We start from the raw sequence: 20492 nt of genomic DNA on the forward strand, positions 1-20492 counted from the left end.
ATAAAAACTTGAAATTTTAAAATCTTAAAACCTCTATGTGACAAACACCATCATAAAGTTCAAAGTCAAGTAATTAAAATATCTACATAACTTTACAAAGGATTAATATCAAGAGCATAGGGTTAAGGGTTAACTCAGAAGTTAGAAAGAACTCCGGCCAGGCACAGTGACTCATGCTTGTACTCCCAGCACTTCAGGAAGCCAATGCAGGAGGATTGCCTCAGCTCAGGAGTTTGAGGTTGCAGTGAGCTATGATGATGCCACTGCACTCTGGCCCAGGAGACAGAGTGAGACTCTGTCTCAAAAAATTAACTAATTGATTAGTTAATCAAAATGTAAAAACTATTCTTACCTTGTAGGCTGTACAAAAACAGGCAGTGGGCCAATTTTGACCCATCACCCCATAGTCTGCTGACTCCTGTGTTCAGGGAAGCTCTTCACTCTACACTAATTTATTCATCCATTTGTCAAATATTTGATGAGCACATAAGACATACCTCAGAGATATGGTGGGCTTGGTTCCAGACCACCACAACAAAGCCAGTATCACAATAAAGTAAGTCACACAAAATTTTTGGTTTCTCAGTGTAAATAAAAGTTACCCTTATACTATACTGTAGTTGAAATGGAAGGATGCCTGCAACCAACAGCCAGCAAGGAACTGAGGCTTGCCAATCATCCTGTGAGTGGGTTTGGAGGTGAATCCTTCCCTAGTCAACACATAAGACAAGATCCTAGCCCCAGCAGACAACTTGACTGAAGCCTCATGACTGATGCTAAGCAGAGGACCTAAATATGCCACCCCAGATTCCTGACACAGAGAAAGTCATATAATAAATATGTGTTGTTTGGATGAACAGATAAAAGAAAATGTGGTATATAAACACAGTGGAATATTATTCAGCCTTTTAAAAAGAAGGCAATTCTGTCATTTGCAAATGGATGAATGTGGAGGATGTTAAGTGAAACAAGGCAGGCACAGAAAGACAAATACCACATGATCTCACTTATATGTGAAATCTACAAAAGTCCATGATTTAAAGCAATATATAAAATCAAATATTATACAGGACACCAGAGTTCATTTATTTCCTGCTCTGGGCGTTACATTGTAGGAAAGGGCATTTATTAAAAATTGGCATATGCTAAGTGCATCAGGGATTGCATTTGGCTGAAATAAACCCACCCCCTCCCAAAAATAAGGTCTAATACCTAATACTAATGCATTTTTTTCATGTAACGGGACATCCAGAAATAAATAGTCCAGGGCTGGTGCAGTTACACAAAGATGCCAACTCTACAAATATATTCTAACTATTTTTTGGGTTAGAGAACCAGGATGGTTGTGATTTCTGGCCACACTTCCCTAGCCTGTGGCTTTTACTCTCCTGGCCACAGGATGGTTTCTCTGGCTTTGCACATAGTGTCTGCTTGTTGAAAAGGCAAGAAGAGATCTGGCTAAATGAACCCATTTCTGTGCAGCATCTTTCTGTGGAGGCATACCCAGTGATTTCCCATATTTAGGCTTGCCAGGACTGGGGCACATGGCCTCTTACCCTTGCTGCAAGAAGGGGTGGGAGATGGAGGTGTTTGAATAGTCCACATTACCAACCTGAACAAAAAACCCAGGTTCTGTTCTAAGGGAGAGGGGGCAATTTGGTCGGCAACTAGCAGGATAAGCCACACCAGACCTAACAGTAAACCTCAATAAATACCTAAGATTCAGTAACACAAGGGCTACATACTCTGCTCACCATGTAATTAAATTAGAAACCAAAAACAGAAAGGCAACTAAGAAACAGCCATATAACATGCAGGAACCTTCCAGAATGACAGAAACATTCTACATCTGGAATAGGGTGTTGGTTACATACATGTATACATCCGTCCAATTCATCCAACAGTATGCTTAAAATGTATGCATTTCACTATGTCATTATAGCTCTCTGAAAATATATCCATGTACTAGTATTGAAAAATCTAATTCCAAATAACGCGTGGGTCAAAGAAAAAGTGATAATGGAAGTTAACACAATACTTAGGATTAAACCAAAATGAAAACATTATACATTCAAACATAGGATACTGCTAAAGGAGTACCATGAGGAACAGTGATAGCCCCAAATGTTTATATTTCTACAAACTGGAAGTTAATTAGCAAGGGGCCCACCATAGGAATGAGACACTGGTATAGGCAGGCCACCATTCCTAATGTTCTCTCTCCCCATGTGGGTCCTTTGGTGCACAGTGAGTGAGGAGCTGTGTCTGAAGGCTTTATCACACTGATTACACTGATAGGGTCTCCCCGCAGTGTGTGTTCTCACATGCACAATGAGGTGTGAAGACTGACCAAACGCCCGCCCACATTCCTGGCACGTATATGGCTTCTGGCCACTGTGAGTCCTCGCATGTTTTCTGAGGGAGGAGGGCTCACTGAAGGCTCGCCCGCATTCCTGGCATGCGTAGGGCTTCTCTCCAGTGTGAGTTCGCATGTGACTCTTTAGGGTTGAGAGACGACTCAAGACCTGACCACAAGTCCCGCACTCATACAGTTTCTCCCCTGTGTGTATCCTCTTGTGCACATTCAGGTGAGTGCTTGTCCGGAAGGGCTTGCCGCACTGGTTACATTCATACGGTTTCTCTCTGGTGTGGGTCCGCAGGTGGGTCTTCAGTGATGAGTGTTCTCTGAAGGCTTTCCCACACTGGCTGCACTTGAAGGGCTTCTCTCCCGTGTGAGTTCTCACATGGCTCCTGAGGGATGACGGCTGATTGAACGCCTTCCCGCAATCCTTACACTCATAGGGCCTCTCTCCTGTGTGGTTTCTCTGGTGCAAAATCAGGTTAAAGTTCCTCGTGAAGGTTTTCCCACACTGGCTACATTCGAAGGGCTTCTCTCCAGTATGGGTTCTCAAGTGTCGCCGCAGGTTTGATGAATACTTGAAGGCTTGCCCACATTCTTGACATTCAAAGCACTTCTCTGAAGTATGAGTCTTCTTGTGCCTGATGAGGTCAGAGCTGTATCTGAAGGACTTTTCACATTGGTTACATGCATAGGTTTTATCCCCACCATGGATTTTCTCAGGCACGATTAGGTGAGTGCTCTGGAAGAAGGAATTTCCACTCTCTTGACATTCGTAGGGGGCCTCTCCCGCATGAATTCTCTGGTACTGGAAAAGTGGTTCGATGCTATTAAAACATTTCTCAAGTTCATTATATTTAGTTTTTCTCCAGGCTGAGGTTGCTCCCATCAATTAAGGAAAATGTGAAGACCAAAGACTGTATTGCATTCACAGATATTCTTCCCCATGCGAACTGAATATAAGAGACAGACATTTCTATATCTACCACTTTTACTGTTTTAGTGAATCTGTACCATTTCTACCCCAGAGACTGGAACAGGGTGCATGCTCTGGTACAAAGAGCCATCTTTTCATTACTTTCATGGGCTTTTTAGATACAGAGTTTTTCTGAATTGTTTAAGACTAAATTAAGTTTTAAACAGTATCTGTGTCACATTTGTGAAGATAGTTACTTGTGGGAACTCTATGAAAACACAAGTCTTGATCTACATTTAGAATTTTCTGCCAATTCATGATTCACCAACTCTCTCCCAAGAAATTGCTTCTCCTGGGCAGGCACCACGTGCCTCGAATCTCAGCTACTGTGCGCCTTGTCTAACCTACAGCACCCCAGACTCTTCCTACCATAGAGGACCAAGAATAATCCCTGGTGAACCTTACCCTTTTCATGCCAATGGACGGAAGCTCCACAAAAATATCTTCACCAGGAATTGACTCTCTGGGTTGAAGCTGAGGTTCTGAAATGAGTTAGGGAGAATAATTAAGGACACAGAGAAAAACCGTGGGATTGAGGTGATGAAAAAAGCATGGCACATCTGGATTATTTCTTTTTAAATATTGATCCTAAATATGGGGAAAAAATTGCAAAGTGTAAGAATGTATCAAAGAGGGAAGGAAAATTTTAAGGCATTTGGCTATGTGACGCATTATGTAATTATAGGAATAAAGGGTGAAAATAGCAGATAATTTACGGAGAAAGGATTCTATGAAGATTGTGACTAACGTAAAGTAAAATCATTTGCAAGAATGTACAGTGGGGAAGAAGGGGATAAAATATACATGTGGAAATATTAAAGATGAAGAGGAGGTAGGACAAATCTTTCTATGCAATCACAGTAAAATATAACAGATTAAAAAGAAAGGGAAAGACGAAAGAAGATGGAATTGACTAAGGGCGTTCAATCAGACTTCTCAGTCAAGGGCACTGAAAATGTTTCCGTGATTGATAATTTCCCATTCTAACGCTCTTCTCACTCACTAGAGCTGGTGCCCACGTGATCCACCTGGCACTCACCTACACAGGTATCTGAGACGTCTCCTCTCTCCTTGGTCCACAGCTCTTCTCTTTGCTCCAAATGGGACAACATACAGGGTTTGCAGAGTTGATCTCCTGCTTGGTGGGAAAAGATGAACAGTGTGGGTGGACTTCGTCCCAGCATGACACTGGGGCTTATATTCTAAAGTCTTTAGGGGCTCTGCAGATGGGAGTAGCAAAATGAGCCTGCCCGAATTCTGATGGACACAGCAAAGCTATTTCACTAAGGAACTAAATACAAGTTCGCTCACTGGGTCCCGGAGGATATTAAGGCTCCCTAGTCCTGAAAGCCCGGGGCCTAGCTCAGGAATATATTTGAGAAGCCGGATGCTTTTAACCATGGACAGAGTGCGGCAGACAGATCTTCATTTCCATGGAAAGGCCACCAGACTCCCCGCATCATGAGTGTGGGGCTTATCTGTCTTTTCACCCCTTGGCTTCCCACACCCGCACAGTTGCTGGGACCCATCGCTGCTGCATGAGTGTGTGGATGCAGCGACGAGGCCAGCCTTACCCACGGAGGCCAGGTTCCTGTAGTTCTCCAGCATCACATCTCTGTACAGGATCCTCTGAGCAGAGTCCAGGAACAACCATTCTTCTGGGGTGAACACCACAGCCACATCTGCAAAGGTGACTGGTTCCTAAAACACACACCCATCCCGGCTCAGCCAGGCACCACCCCAAGACTCAAGAGGACGCTGGAAACCAGCAGGCCTGGGGAAGGGAGGACCCGTGCTGAGGATTTTCAGACAGGCTTCTGAGTCCTCCAGAATCTGCCCCCTGGCTCAGGCTTCAGAAAGAGAACTCTTCTCTCTCTAGTCTCCACTCCCTGAGTGACGGCAGCAAGAGGCTACAACTAACGTCAAAAGGCTTCCACTTCACAAAAGGACTTACCTACTGACAACCAGCCAGGAAGTCCTTGCAGATTTATACCCCCTCTCGCTCCAGGGTCCAGCAGACCTGAGCACGTTGCAGGCAGGAGAGAACTATCTGGCAAATGACTGAACTCTTTGCTCAGCAAGACCATGAAGACCACGAAAGAAGGACAGCTCACATCCTTGCTTTGTTTTCCCTCCTAGTGCTCAACAGCCTGGGGAGGGGTCTGAATGAGGGGCTGGGATTGTCACCCAGGCTGCTTCCCACTGGCTGCACGAGGCCCAGGGGGTCAAGAGAGTCCAGGCAGGTCATGGGAAGGCAGCAAGTCCAGCCTTTGGGCACAGCAGAAGGGTTTTTTACTTACGTGTGAACAGGTGGTCAGCAACCCAGGAGCCACGGCTTCTTCCTGTGCGCTGTCCTCCTGGAGCCAGGCAGGGCCCGCCGCAGGCAGAGCTAGTGGAGAAGAGAAGAGTCACGAGGGTCAGTGCCCAGCCCAGTGAGCCACTCACAGGCCCAGAGGCTGCCCGCCCTGTGAGTGACCACGTGTGTGCACACACACACACACGGTCATGGTGGAACACACATGCAGAGACACGCACACACATGCTCTTGCACACACTTGTACACAGACATGCACACACAGACATGCACACACAGGCACACACCATGCACACACACACACAGACATACACACAAAGACACACACACACACACACACATCCCTCCATATCCATAGCCCAACAGCCACAGTCTCATGTCACCAGGAGACTCCAGAGCTCCTGTGGCACCCACCATTCCCCCGACTCAGCCTTGGGACAACTCTTCCTCCCCAGCTGCCGGCCCCTTCCTCCGCCCCCTACTCTACATGGCTGGCATCGCCCCAGAACCCACCACAAGCAGGGAACAGACGACCCAATACCACCCCGGGATTCTGCCTAGAAAGGAAACGTCCTTCCACCTGCCTTCAAATCTCAACTGCCCCCCTCCCCCCACACCAGGCATCCTCCCTCTGGCCTAGGACAGACAAGGGAGCGACTCCTTGGTCATCCCTGGTCCCCCTGCACCCTCACCTCTCCCTCCTGACGGAGACTTTCCCCTCAGTACTTAAACCTGGCCCACAGCCAAAGTAAGAGCCCTGCCCGCAGGCTCACCAAAGATATCCTGCAGAGCAACATGCAGCCTAAACCTAAGAATGACTTCCTGTCAGTGACATAACACACATTCCAAACTCAGGAGTGGATGACATTTTGAAGAAACAAAGTTTATTATTCTTACTAGAAGGCAAATTGGAAGAAAACAAACATCTTGCCACTAAAGCTAAAATGTTACCTGTCTTCTAGAATTAACTTTTCCCCACTTCTCGGGAAACGTGGCTTTGAACCTCATTTTTTAAAAGCTCAGTTAAAACCCAGTCCATTTATAGTAAATTCAATTGTCATTTTCAAACTCGACATAATTGCGTAGTCAAGAAATTCACGTTGTCCAAAGAGAAGTCTGGCCTTTGTCACAGTGACTGAGTGGGCCCTCTCTTTCTTAACAGAAAGATCTGTGACCGAGAGTGCCTGTCCCCTTGAACACACAAATAATGAGAGGTGGCTGTAGGAATTCTCTCCTACGGTGCCACGGCAGTGCCTGCTGTCAGAGCAAATGCAGGTGGGGTGGGATGCAAGTTCCCAGACAGGACACAAGGACAGCAGAGCCACGTGGCACTCACTCACCAGATGCCCCGGCCACCCACGGGTCAGGGTGGCCCAGCGTGGGCACCAGCGTCACCATCCTCTGAATCTGCACAGCCACCTTCAGTCCCTGGATAGAGCAACAGGGGTCACAGATTAGTGTCAAACGGCCAAGGGGATCCATTCACAGCTGTTCGCCCGAATTGGATCTGCATGACTGGCACAGCTTTGGGGGACACACTGAAGAAGGAAGGGACACACCCTGCTCACCCTGCTGAGGTTTACCTAACCTCAATACAAACCTAATCACTGTCACACAAGTTCAACTCCAAATGGGAAACAGAGACGGGCCCAGGCGGGGGCTGGGACGTGGCATGCTCCGAGCAGGCTCCAGCAGGGTGAGAGCTGCAACACGGGACAGAGTGAGAGGCCAGGAGGCTGAGGGGTAGAGGGAAGACGGGGCTTGGAGGTGGACCTGAGTGAACGAGGGCAGTTAGTAAGGATGGGACCTCTCCTCTCACCCTCACTTGAATTTCTATTTGTTTTTTTCTTTTCTGAGACAGAGTCTCCCTCTGTCACCCAGGCTGGAATGCAGTGGCGTCATCATAGCTCACTGCAACCTCAAACTCCTGGGCTCAAGCGATTCTCCTGCCTCAGCCTCCTGAGTAGCTGGAACTACAAGTACGCACCACCACAACCAGCTAATTTTTCTATTTTTTGTAGAGACGAGGTCTCGCTCCTGCTCAGGCTAATCTCAAATTCCTGACCTTGAGTGATCCTCTGGCCTTGGCCTCCCAGAGTGCTAGCATTACAGGCGTGAGCCACCACGCCCAGCCTGACTTGCACTTCTAAGGGATCCCTATGGCCTCCATGTCCAGCACAGGGCCCAGGAGCCTGTTGGGAACAGTCCTGGAGTCCAGGAGAAATAAGTATCTCTAGGCTGGGTGGTGGTGGCAGCAAGGATGGAAAAAGCAGTCAGAGGTGGGTTGAATTTTGGAGGTGGCACTAACAGGACTTGGTGGCAGGTGGGAGGTACTAGCAGCAGGTGCCTTGGGTGAGGTGAGGGGGCAGGGACAGCTAGGAGGAGGCCCCTTCTCATCAGGGCAGGACTCAGGATGTGCCTTCAAGTGTCCCTGTCCCATACTCTCCCTGCCTTGGTAAGGAAACCCAGGGCCCTGAGCCAAAAGAGGTCTTCACCAGCCTGGACACTCCTTCCCCAGCCCCCAGGTCAAGGGATCTACCAGTTCCTGTCATTTTCAAGGTCATGGAAGGGGTGGGAGGTGAGACTGGAAGATGAAAGGCTGGAGCAGGAAAGGCAGGGCCCAGGGTCCAGTGACCAGCCCCTCCCACAGGACTCCCCCTGTGTCCTGCCCCCCACCCTGGGGACAACTGCATTCAACACAGAAACAGACTCCACCAATCAGAGCCCATAGCCTGGGCCTCCTGTGCACTCTCAGCTCCACACGTAGGCCCCAGATGCCCATCTCCCCTCCCCGCCCTCCCCCAGTTGGCTGGCACCCTCGGCACACCGTCTCCCAGGCTTACTGTCCATCCCGGGGACCAAGGAGATGCCTGGAGAGCTGGCCAGTCTTCTTGAGGCCATGGTGTCCCCCTCTCTCCCATGGAGGGCCCGATCTGCATTCTCGGGAACAGCCCCGGCCCCTAGGAAAGGCACAGACGGTGCTGAGCAGGACAGAGGCGGCCTGGAGGCTGTTTTCAGTCTGGGGGTTAGTGCCATCAGAAGTGGAGGCACATGGACGGGTCTGGCATCTGGTAGTGTCAGACCTGGTGACCCCCGCAGTCCACAGTGGGCACCGGCCACCCACCACCAAGGGTCTCTGAGGACTGATCACGCCACAGACACAGAGACGACCTGACCCCTTTCTGGTTCTGGGGGCCCTGGACACAGGTTAGGCCAAGAGCCTCCAGAGACACTGCAAGACGTTTCCCCACAGGAAGTTAGGGTCGTGCATGGGGGGATGACCATGTGAAGAGGCAGCAAGAGGGTGGCATCTGCAAGCCAAGGACAGCGGCTTCGGGAGAACCCAAGCCTGGGGCACCTTGATCTTGGACTTCCAGCCTCCAGAACTTCAAGAAAACAAATTCCTGTTGTTTAAGCCACCCAAAAACAAACAAGAAAGAAAGGGCAGGAGCCCTTGATTCTGAACGTGAACGTTGTTCTCTGTTTTCTTAGACTCGGTATTGGTCTATTTGGCATCCACCACTCTCAAATGGCCAAACTAACAGCCAAAGCTGTTTCCAACTCCCTTGCGATCCGAGCCCATGCTCTGCACCCCTCCTTACTCAACTCTCACACACCCAGCCGATGCTTCCCCTGCCCTAAATCACCCGGGGCCAAGTACCTGACAACGGGAGACAGCCCCTGTGCCCTGAGTCCCACCAGAATTTCTCAAACTGGCTGATCCTGAGCCGTTTCCCTGCCCTTTCCGTGGAAACCCCGATCAAGGCTCTGTCCTGGGCTCTCTTCTCACTCCCTTCCGCCTCCAGGCTGACCCGGGTGCTTTCCCCTGTGGCCCTGTGTGGCATGGCCTGCCCTGTCCCCCGGGCTGCAGACTGGTACTGGCCCGTGGCCTGTTAGGAACTGGGCTGCACAGCAGGAGGTGAGCAGTGGGTGAGGGAGTGAAGCTTCATCTATATTCACAGCCGCTCCCCATCGCTTGTGTCACTACCTGAGCTCCACCTCTTGTCAGATCAGTGTTGGCGTTAGATTCCATAGGAGCATCTAGGTTGCACAGTCCACGTGAGAATCTAATGCCTGATGATCTGAGGTGGAGCTGAGGCGGTGATGCTAGCGCTGGGGAGTGGCTACAAATACAGATTATCATTAGCAGAGAGGTTGCACTATGGTGAGTTGTATAATTATTTCATTATATATTACATTGTAATAATAATATAAATAAAATGCACAATAAATGTAATTCACTTGAATCATCCCCAAATCATCCCCCTCTCCCTGCCCCCCCAGTCTGTGGAAAAATTGTCTTCCATGAAACCAGTCCCTGGTGCCAAAAAGGGTGGGGACCACTGCTCTAAGTAAGTAATAAAAATCTCCTTCCAGATGGGCGCAGTGGCTCACACCTGTAATCCCAGCACTTTGGGGGGCCATGGTGGGAGGATCACTTGAAGCCAGGAGTTTGAGACCAGCCTGGGCAACACAGTGAGATGTCATTTCTATAAAAAAATGTAAAAAGCACCCCAGCATGGTGGTGTGTACCTGTAGTCCCAGCTACCTGGGAGGCTGAGGCAGGAGGATCACTGGAAGCCAGGAGTTCAAGGCTGCAGTGAGCTATGACTGTGCCACTGCACTCCTGCGTAGGTAACAGAATGAGACGCTGTTTCTAAAAAAAAAAAAAAAAAAAAAAACCTCCTCCTTCCAATGACATTGGCCTCTCTCTGTCACAAATCAAAATCCCACAGGTCCATTTTGTCTGATGCAGACAAATGTTTGCATCAGATTCATTTCAACACAGGTCACTCTACTTAAATGCAACGTTTTTAGGTGTTAGGCCTGTTTGTTTTGGCAGGGCTAGTGTGGGCCCTCTAGCTCCTGCAGAGAGCAAAAGAGGCTAAACCTCGAGGAGCTGGGTGGTGTCTGGAGGGGAGGTAGCTGTGTAGTGGCCTAGGGACAGCAGAAAGGCTGAGCCTGGAGATGCCACTTCCTCAGCCTCCCTTGGAGCTTTCCTAAGAGCAGTTCCCTGCCCTCTCCTCTCTGGCCCCTCTGCTGGATAAGCTGATCACACAACGGGGAGGCCACAGGGCCTTGGTCTGTCTCTGGCCACCAGCACTTTTTCCTGCATGACAGGGAGGCCTGAGAGCTACTATAGGGGGCCTCAATGATGGGGACAGGGCCCAGTGACGCTCAGCACAGCCCAGAAGGACTAGCTGAAGGGTCAGCGCCTTTGACCCAGGGGCAGGCTGGGTGACCCTCAGGCGGCAGAACCTGGTGGATGAGACTGTGGTCTCTGGGGTTAGGCCTGGGCTTGACTCCCAGCGCCAAATCCACCTCTACCACTTACAGGCTGTGGGTCCTCATGGGTGAACTGCCCAGCTCCCCTAAACATGTGGCCATGAGTGGACCTCCTTTTCCTGCTCAGAACATTCTGGGACTGCCTGTTTCCCGGGGCTCTGATGTAGTGAGAACCCTTCCCCTCCCACATTTGGTGCATGCAACTGAGGGGCCCACAGGGCTGGGTGTGGACGTCTGGGGAAGGTGCTGGAGCCCTGTTCCCCAAGAGAAGGCGGTCCCCAGAATGGAGCGGACACCTGTCCCTCATGGCTCACTCACCCTCCCCTCCCTGCTGATCCAGAGAAACATGGGCGTGGGTGATGGGGCCTGGAGACGCCTTCTGCAGCACCTCATGTGTTCACTCCTTCATTCAACACGCGTTAAATAGGGGCTATATGATGACACACAGAATGCTCTGGAATGGGCTCTGCACCTCGCCAGATGAGGTCTCTGCAACCCAGCAGCCCTAATGGGATGTTCTCAGACTTCAAGGTTTCAAAAACCATGTACCCCTTCCCAAGCAGCTACTAGAGAACATTCTCCACCAGAACAAGAATGTATTTATCAATAAACCAAGCATGGGGAGGATCTGGGGAGGGAGGAGTGGTTTCGGCTGCCCAGCGGTCTGTTGCAGCTGGGCAGGGGTGAGGGTTTTAGCTGCTCTGCAGCCCACACCAGGCTGTACAGGGTTGAGGCTGCTCTGTGTCCTGGAAGCTTCCCCAGCAAGGGAACGGAGCATGGGTCTCCACAACATGCACCACTCTGCCCTATCTGACTCTGATGCTGACACTAATCCACGACACGGGGAGGGGTGCACTGAGGGGTCCAGGGATCTCCCTGGCTCTGTGCCTCCTTCTGTTCAAACCCTAATCCTAACTTTCAAGAATGGAGATCCAAACTTTGGAAGGTCCTGTAGTTTGAGTAAAAGGGAATTTGGGGCCAAAGGAGGGACGATGGGAACTCAGTGTGTATTTTCTCATGCACTGCTGATGTGCAAGCCGGTTCTGAAGGCTCTCCCACACTCAAAAGGGCTTCCTTCCACTGTGGGGTTTGGAATGGTCTCCTAGGTGGTGAAGGATCCCTGAAAATTTTTCTATATTCTTTACAATCAAGGTGGCCTCTCTCTTGCCAGTGCTCTCATTCAGATCCGGAATATAGTTCCTCTAGAAGACTTTCCTGCCCCGATTAAATTCACTGGGTGCCTTCTCTCCGGCTACATTTGCTCGTGACCAGGAGTGAGTGATGGGGGGAAGCTCCCCAACATCTGTGCCAGTGCCCAGGGATCCTCCCCTCCACCCCCAGAACATGCTCTCGGCAGTTTTCAAGACATGCCTTGTTTAGACAGCTCGAGCTCTTCAAGTTGAGTACGTTGCTGGCTCTACCACAGGGGTTGCTCTTATTCATAATTTTCATGGGGCTTCTCTACCAGGAGGCATTTTTCTGGTAATTGTTGAGAAATAAATCATATTTCACATACTCAATGTCTAGCTCACATTTATAAAAATGTGGGCCTGGGGAAATCTTGTAGAAAAAAAAGAATCTTGACTGACAGCTGGGGTTTGCTCAAATTCAGTAGCCACAGACGCTCCCCTGAGACACTGCTTCCCCCTGCCTCAAACACCTCCCTGGCTCAGCTGATTTCTAACTCACATATGCCTCAACTTCTACTGTGGTAGGGAGCCAAGGATAACCCCATGAATCTTACCACTTGCATGTCACTGGATGGTGTTTCTTCCAAAATATCCTGCATAGAAGTCAACTCTTTGGGTTTAAGTTGAGATTCCCAGTCTAAAATGAATTTGGAAAAAAAATTAACTCATTTGAGAAAGAAACAGTGGGATTAAATTGAAAATATGTAATATACATGTGTGTGTGTGGTATGCATGTGTGTATGTAGGCTTTTTTTTTTTAATATTGACCCTAAACTTGGGAAGATACTGAAAGGGAAGAAAGCATCCGTGAGTAGGGCTGTGGTGGAATTTGGCAGTCATATAGCAATCAGGGAGAAATGAGAGGTGATTTCCCAGCTAAGGATTCTGTGAGGATTCAGACTGATGTTTCCAGAAATGGGGTGTTATTAGAAAAGCAAGTAAGAAGCAACTAGACAAAGAACAGACATAGAAATGTTAAATTTAAAGAGGAATTAGACACTAAGTGTGGGTGAGGATGTGGAGAAATCAGAACGATGGTCCACCACTGGAGGGAATGTACGATGGTGCACCTGCTTTGGAAAGCAGCTTGGAGACTCCTCAGAAAGTTAAGCATAAGAGTTACCATATGACCCAGCAATTCCACTCTTAAGTATATACCCAAGAGAATTAAAAGCATGTCCACATAAATGTACACAAATTTTCACAGCACCATTATTCACAATAGCTAAAAAGCAGAAACAATCCAACTGTCGATCAGCTGATGAATGGATAAACAAAACGTGGCATATCCATACAATGAAATATTATTCAGCCGTAAAAAGGGATGAAGTTCTGATTCACGCTATGACATGGATAGATCTCAGAAACATGCTAAGTGACAGAAGGCAGATACACTATAGTTTGGATGTGTTCCCCAAAGTGTTGGAAACTCAATTGCTGATGCAACAGTGTTGAGAGGTGGGACCTTTAAGAAACGATTAGGTCATGAGAGATCTGCCCTCGTGAATGGATTAATGTTGTTATCATGGGTGTAGGTTAGTTACCATGAGAGTAGACTTCTTACAAAAGTGAGTTCAATCCTCTCTTACTCTCTGGCCATGTGATGTGCTCTGCCCTGTCATGGCAAGAAGGGCCCTTACCAGATGCAGCCCCTTGATCTTGGACTTCCCAGAGCTGTGAGCCAAATAAACTTCTATTGCCCATAAATTACCCAGTCTGCAACATTCTGTTATAGCAACACAAAATGGACTGAGCCAGATACCAAAGGCTACATATTACATGATTCCATTACAGAAAATGCCCAGAACAGGCAAATCCATAGAGACAGAAAGCAGATTAGTGGTTACCAAGCACTCGGGGTCGGGGGAAAGAAGAGTGACTGCTAATGGGGATGTGGTTGCTTTTGGGGGAGTAATGAAAATGTTCTGGAATTAGATAGTGATGATGGTCACACAATGTTGTGAACCACTGAATTGTACACTTTAATGGGGCGGATTTCATGGTGTGTGAGTTACATGTCAATTTTTGTTTTTAAAAAAGACAGAAGCCTGAACAGACCTTTATCAGAGACTAAAGGAAAGTATGAGAGGAGGAAAGAAAGTGACCACAGAAGGTAAGGGAACTTGAGAAACCGCACCCCAAATAGCCTCGGATGTCCCCTCAGTATAAAGGGCCTTTTAAAATGCTCTCAGTCTGACACTTCAATTCCTGGGGCTGCCCCCTAACCAAGCAGGTCAGGAGACCTGCAGCCTGCCTAGGACTCACCTGCACCCGTGACCTGGAGAATCCCTCGTTCTGCTGCCCTTGGCTCTGCTCTTGGCCCCGGCTGGGAGATCTGACTGGGTTTGCATGGTGGAGTTCCTGCCCACGGAGAAAGATGTATGTGTTGAGGGAGGGAGGGCACAAACTCTCACCCAGCCCTGGCTTCCACATGGGCTTCAGACTATGAAGCTGAGCAAGTACTATGAATAGTAAAGTGATCTCACCCAATTGCTAATGAATAGTAGAGCTCTTTCACAAGAATCCAAACCACAAACACCCTCCTCCCTGACCTAACAGCTGAGGCAGAAGGAACCATATGATGCCAACCTTACCCCTGGAGGCCAAGGTCCTGCAGTTGTCCAGTATCACGTATCTGCACAGGTTTCTCCGCGCACCATCCAGCAACACCCACTCCTGGAGGAGCCCCACGGCCACATCCTCAAAGGTGACTGATTCCTAAAATAGCACACATGTTCTGGCTCAGCAAAGACCACTCCCACCTCTATGTGGGACAACTGGTTATCACTGGGGAAGGGAGACCCGGCACGAGCATGTTCAGACTCGGAGGTCTCTCTATACCAACGGGGCAAAACATCTGGCCCACTACCTGTTTTTGTAAATAAAGTTTTATTGGCACACAGCCAAATCCATTCGTTTACAGATGGCTGTTTTTATGCTGCAATATTATACTTGACTGAGCAGTTGAAACAGAGATCATATGGCGCACCAAGCTGCAAATGTTTTACTTTCTTTTAACATTTGGACAAATCTTAAAGTGTAAGTTTTGGCTCTCTGTAACTCCGCTGACTCATGAGGACAGGGCCTATCCTTCCCAGCTTGGAGTTCTTCCTAAACTGCTTATTTCAAATTTTTCCTAAACTTAACACAAATTTGGGGTTGACCTCTTACTTTCTGTGAAGTTCCTAGGACCCCTCCCAACACTTATATAAGCATTTGGTAATCTTTTATAGCTGTGAAAGCAGGGCTTCCATTGCATCTGAGAAACCAGATGGCCTTTTAATTTCAGAATTCTCCAGATCAACACTGTCCAATACACCTCTCTGTGGTGATGGGAATGTTTCATGCCTGCACTCTCCAAAAAGGGGGGCAACTAGCACGTGTGGCTGTTGAGCACACGAGCAATGTGGCTGGGATGACTAAAAAGTTGAGTCTTTAACTTTATTGAATCTTAATTAATTTCAATTTACAGGGCCACATGTGTTTTCACTAGGTCTCACCAGGATGGCTGGGATGGCCCTGGAGGGGCCCACTCTGCAGGCAGACTCCAGAATTAAACGCAGAGCCCCAGGTCTGCCGCGGGCCCCTCCTCCCATGCCAGTTCCTTCTAGAGGTCACGCATGGAAGGAAGGATGTCCTCCCCTTTCTTCCTCAGTTGGAGAGGGGTGGTGCAGGGAGAGGGGACAGGGCCCAGAGAACATAGTTGTCCACCCCCTCAGCCATCAGAGCCCCCAATTTCCTCACCATGACACCAGTGCCAGGGTTTAAGGTCTCAGTAGGTGTCTTCCCAGCAATAAAAGAGAGATTGAGGTAAAAGAAGGGGACAGAATGAAAGCAGAGAACCAAGCGAGAGCTTGGCCCATTTTTGTACGGTCTCCGGCAGGGTGGCCAAGCTAAAAACCCTTACAGGGAATTTATCTCAATAAACAACATATTGGGCCCTGAGCCACCTTCCAGACAACAGCACCTAATGTATCTACTGGCTCCTCCCACCTCATAAAAGATCATTTCTTCTCTCACAATCCCTCAAAATATCTCTAAGACCCTCTACTTTTCCTCCACTGCCCATACCAAGTTGTGATTTTATATTTATTTAAGTGATTTTTGCCTCATTCTCTCTCCAACTATGGTGTAAACTTTGTAAGTATAGATCTGTGTCCATTTCTTTCATTATTCCATATCCAGCCACCATCACCACACTTGATGAGCACCAAGTACTTTATATATTAGGGGATGGCAAACTTTCTGCAAAGGGCCAAATACTAAATGTCTTAAGATTTGTGGGCCATGTGGTCTCTGTCACAAATAATTAACTGTATGGTTGTGGTACAAAAACAACCATAGACAAACATGTTCCAATAAAACTTTATTTATATAAGCCAGTACTGGACCAGATTTGGCCCATGGGCGACAGTTTGCTGACCCTTGCTCATATCATAGAGAGAATACATCAATCATCTAATTCTCAAAATTCTACCTCCTTCAGGCATCTCAAACATTCCAACTTTTCCAGTTCCACAATCATCAAGTCCCAACTACCATCATCCAAGTCCTGAATTTATTCATGAACTCTGCATGCATTCTCATCCACCCCAAACTCCATGCTCAATCTAGGAGCTAGTGTTTCATTTAAACCACAAACATAAGCATGTCACTCCTCTACTTAAAACTCTTATTCAATGACTTCCCTACGGCCTTAAAATAAGGTCCAAAATTTACCATGACCTTCAGGGACCTGCCTTCCTCTCTAACCTGGCTCATCCACTGAGGACTTTGTTTACTCCACTTTTCCTTGGCTTTTCTGGGACATACCAGGCTGCGTACTACCTGAGGGACTGAGCATCTAGAATGTTCTCTCAAGTCTCTTCCCCAACCCTAATCCACAGCAAGACTCCTTGTTTAGCTACATACAACTCATCTTGTAGATTCAAACATTTGTCCCTTTTCAATTGTTTTCCCTGACCTCTTCCCCAAGTTCTCCTGTTCCATGTTTCCATATCGCCCTTGTCGTTATTAATTTAAAATCTGTCTTCTCAGCTAGAATGAAACCTCCACAGGAGCAAGCACTATAACTACTTCCGTCACACTGTTTCTCCATGTACAAAGCCCAGTTCACTGAGGTCATCCCAATGAAAGTGTGCCAAACAATCTACACTCCTCAAGAATAATTCAGTATATCTAGCCTAAGAAGGCACATGCCTATGCACACTCACACACATACACACAAAACAACAGTATGACACCACAAAAATCAAATATAAGAATGACTTAAAATGCCTTTTCATCATACAATATAAATCGCAACACTCAATTTCAGCTGTCTTTATGAAACAATACTGATTCTTTCTGAAAAGGCAAGGCAGGGCATGTACTCTTTTTGGAAACAAATCTATCATTCATAAAAACAGAAATCTGATGCTTAATTCTCATCCAGAGTTCATTTTTTCCTCATTTCTCAGAAGTGACCTCTAACCCTATTACTAAAAAATGCATTCCATTTATGGCCATCTCAATTTGAATTTCCAGTACTAATAAGGGTTATATCATCTTTTTCCTGAAGTCCCATATGTTTTGAAGCTTACTGACTAGAAAAGAACTGAATAGTCTACTTTTCCTTGATGATAACATCTGCGACATAACTAAGAAATAGCTTTTCTTAAAATACCCTCACTTCACAGTGAAAAAACGACAACAGCCAAAATAAAAGTCACAAATTAAAAGATCTCTTAAAAGAAAGAAAAGAAGGGGAAAACGGAAAGGAAAAGGAACAGAATTTATACTAACAGATCTTAAACTAAGAGACTGAAAAAAGTCCATCAACAACAAAAAAATCTCCTGTCATCTAATTCATCTGTTGACGGAGGGTTCATTCAATTTCTCAAGTAAATTTGACAAGTCACTCAACCCAGTCTGCACAAGTGCACCAAGACCTAACTTTCCAGTTGCAAAGCAAGATATTAAATACCATGCAAAATAAAACGCTATTTACTAATACGCAGTTATTTTGCGTACGAGAAGTAGGGTAGGGCCCTCGGAAAGAATGCACTTTCCCTACAAATCAGGGAGAACACGTGAGCACTGGGGCGGGTGTCACCACACTCCTGAGCTGCGGGACCCGGACTGCACGTCAGGAATTCCCATTCGACAGGATGACAGGCCTGTCTTCCCAGACCGGGGGTACCCGAGAGCGAGGGACCGGGCGGTAGGCGCCCAGATGCGAGGCCCTTGCTATGCGGGCCTCACGCCGGCCCCCGGACTACCGCGAGGAGGAAGCACCTCAGCCGGGCGGCAGTTCTTGACCCTTCGGCCCCTCCCCGCGCCCGCCGAGTCCTCCCATCCCTCCCGCCGGTGCCCGGCCACACCTGCAGACCGGCCGGAGACACTCCCTCCGCAGCGCGCCGCGCAGCCCGTAAACCCGCCGCCCCCCGCCTCCGCGCGCACTTCCGCTTCCGGTCTCGGGGCCGCCGGGAACGGAAGTAGCTGGGGTTCCGGCTCTCGGGGCCAGAGAGGTCTAAGACAGCGGTAGGAAGAGTAACCCCTCCTTTACCCAGTCTCAGAGCAGAAATTCTCGTTTTCTTCCCCGGGAGGCAGTGAGGCTAGGCTCTAGAATAAGGTCCGACAGGGCCTGGGGGGTGGGGCTGGGGCGGGGCCTATGTCCGATGGACAGGGACAGGGGCGGGGCTTAAATCCGACGGGCTGCGATGGGGCGGGGCCTTGCTTGGGGGCTGGAGTGAGGGCGGGGCTTGCACTCAGAAGCCGGGGCCTGAGCCTGAAGGGTGGGGGTGCGCCTCCAGCCCCCAGGACTCGTTAGAGATGCTCAGTATTTAACTTAACCCTTTTCTCCGTCGTCATTCCCCAACCCCCTCCACCTTTATCCATCAGTTAATCCAATCACCTACAAAAATATATACCCGTACTCAAGGGGGTGTTTGTGTATATTTTTATATGCAGTTGAACCTTGAACAACGGAGGTTGAGGTGCCATCCCCGTGTAGCGAAAAACCCGCATATAACTTGTGACTCCCCCAAAACTTAACTACTGATAGCCTACTGTTGACCAGAGGCCGTACCGATAACACAAATAGCCGATTAACACATATTTTGAATGTTGTATGTCTTATATACTGAATCTCTAGCTTAGTTTATTGTAAGGTTAATTTGGGGGAACATCAGACCATGCCAAATAGATACTCAAAACGTATCAGTGTTACAAGCTAAATTACATGGGAACATCCTTATTTTTCTTCCTTGCTATTTTTCTATTCCCAAACTTCCTTTGCACCAACTGATTTTATTCCCTAGAGCCATTTCCATGAAAATGTACTTGTTAACAAATAAAGGAAAGAAAATCAAATTTTGTTAATGCTATGAGTGTATTTCTTTCCCCCATACAGCTCAACAGCAAAAGTAAAAATAAAAATAAAAACTGGGCAAAGGACCTGAATAGACATTTCTCAAAAGAAGACCTACAAATAGCCAACAGGTATATGAAAAAATGTTCAACATTGCCAATCATCAGGGAAATGGAAATCAAAACCACAATGAGCTACCACCTTACACCTGTTAGAATGGCCATTATCAAAAAGACAAGTGATCACAAGTGTTGGCAAGGATGGGGAGAAAATGTAATCCTGTACACCATTGGTGGGAATGCAAATTGGTACAGCCTTATGCAAAACAGTATGGAGGTTCCTTTAAAAATTAATAATAGAACTAAAATAGTACTAAATTAACAATAGAATCCCATTTCTGAGTGTATTTCCAAAAAAAAAAAAAAATAAAGATATCTGCTCTCCCATGTTCATTGGAGAACTATTCACAATCCCCAAGATATAAAAACCACCTAAATGTTGACAGATGAATTAATAAGAAAATGTAAGATACATATATGTATATATATATATACACACACATACACACAATGGAATATTATTAATAAACAACCTTTAAAAAGAAGGAAATGCTACCATTTGTGACCATATGGATGAACCTGGAGAACATTATGCTAAATAAAATAAGCTAGACCAAAAATACTACATCATCTCACTTACATGCAGAATCTGAAATAGTCAAATTCATAGAAGCGGAGAGTAGGATATTTATTGCCAGGAGCTGGAGAGGGAGGACAAGGAGGAGATATTGTTCAAAGGGTACAAAGTTTCAGTGACATAAGATGAATAAGTTTTGGTTATCTAATGTACAGCATGGTAACTATAGTTAATACTGGGCAGGTGCAATGGTTCATGCCTATAATCCCAACGCTTTGGGAGGCTGAGGCAGGAGGATTGCTTCAGGCCAGGAGTTTGATACCAGCCTAGGCAACATAGAGAGATCCCATCTCTACAAAAAAAAAATATATTTTTTTAAT

At 47.4% G+C, this 20492-nt stretch overlaps 1 protein-coding gene across 5 annotated transcripts; it reads right to left on the minus strand.

Moving 5' to 3' along the window:
* Positions 1-1744: 1744 nt before the first annotated feature.
* On the minus strand, positions 1745-18710 carry ZNF333 (zinc finger protein 333). Of its 5 annotated transcripts, none has more exons than XM_045545368.1 (11): positions 18673-18710; positions 14715-14843; positions 14391-14486; positions 12680-12762; positions 8493-8609; positions 6990-7077; positions 5636-5724; positions 4910-5036; positions 4375-4473; positions 3741-3817; positions 1745-3167 (listed from the first exon to the last, which is right to left on the minus strand). In XM_045545368.1, exons 4-11 carry the CDS (start codon positions 12722-12724, stop codon positions 2151-2153), a joined length of 1659 nt encoding a protein of 552 aa, XP_045401324.1. In that variant the 5' UTR covers positions 12725-12762; positions 14391-14486; positions 14715-14843; positions 18673-18710; the 3' UTR covers positions 1745-2150. The 5 variants fall into 5 exon arrangements, with proteins under 5 accessions (XP_045401324.1, XP_045401334.1, XP_045401296.1 ...); XM_045545378.1 differs by lacking the exon at positions 18673-18710 and adding an exon at positions 15870-16024 and having other exon boundaries at positions 14720-14843; XM_045545340.1 differs by lacking the exon at positions 18673-18710 and adding an exon at positions 15870-15912 and having other exon boundaries at positions 4375-4470; positions 14720-14843.
* Positions 18711-20492: the final 1782 nt, after the last annotated feature.

Source organism: Lemur catta, chromosome 1 (assembly GCF_020740605.2).
Source record: "Lemur catta isolate mLemCat1 chromosome 1, mLemCat1.pri, whole genome shotgun sequence".
Classification (NCBI taxonomy): domain Eukaryota; kingdom Metazoa; phylum Chordata; class Mammalia; order Primates; family Lemuridae; genus Lemur; species Lemur catta.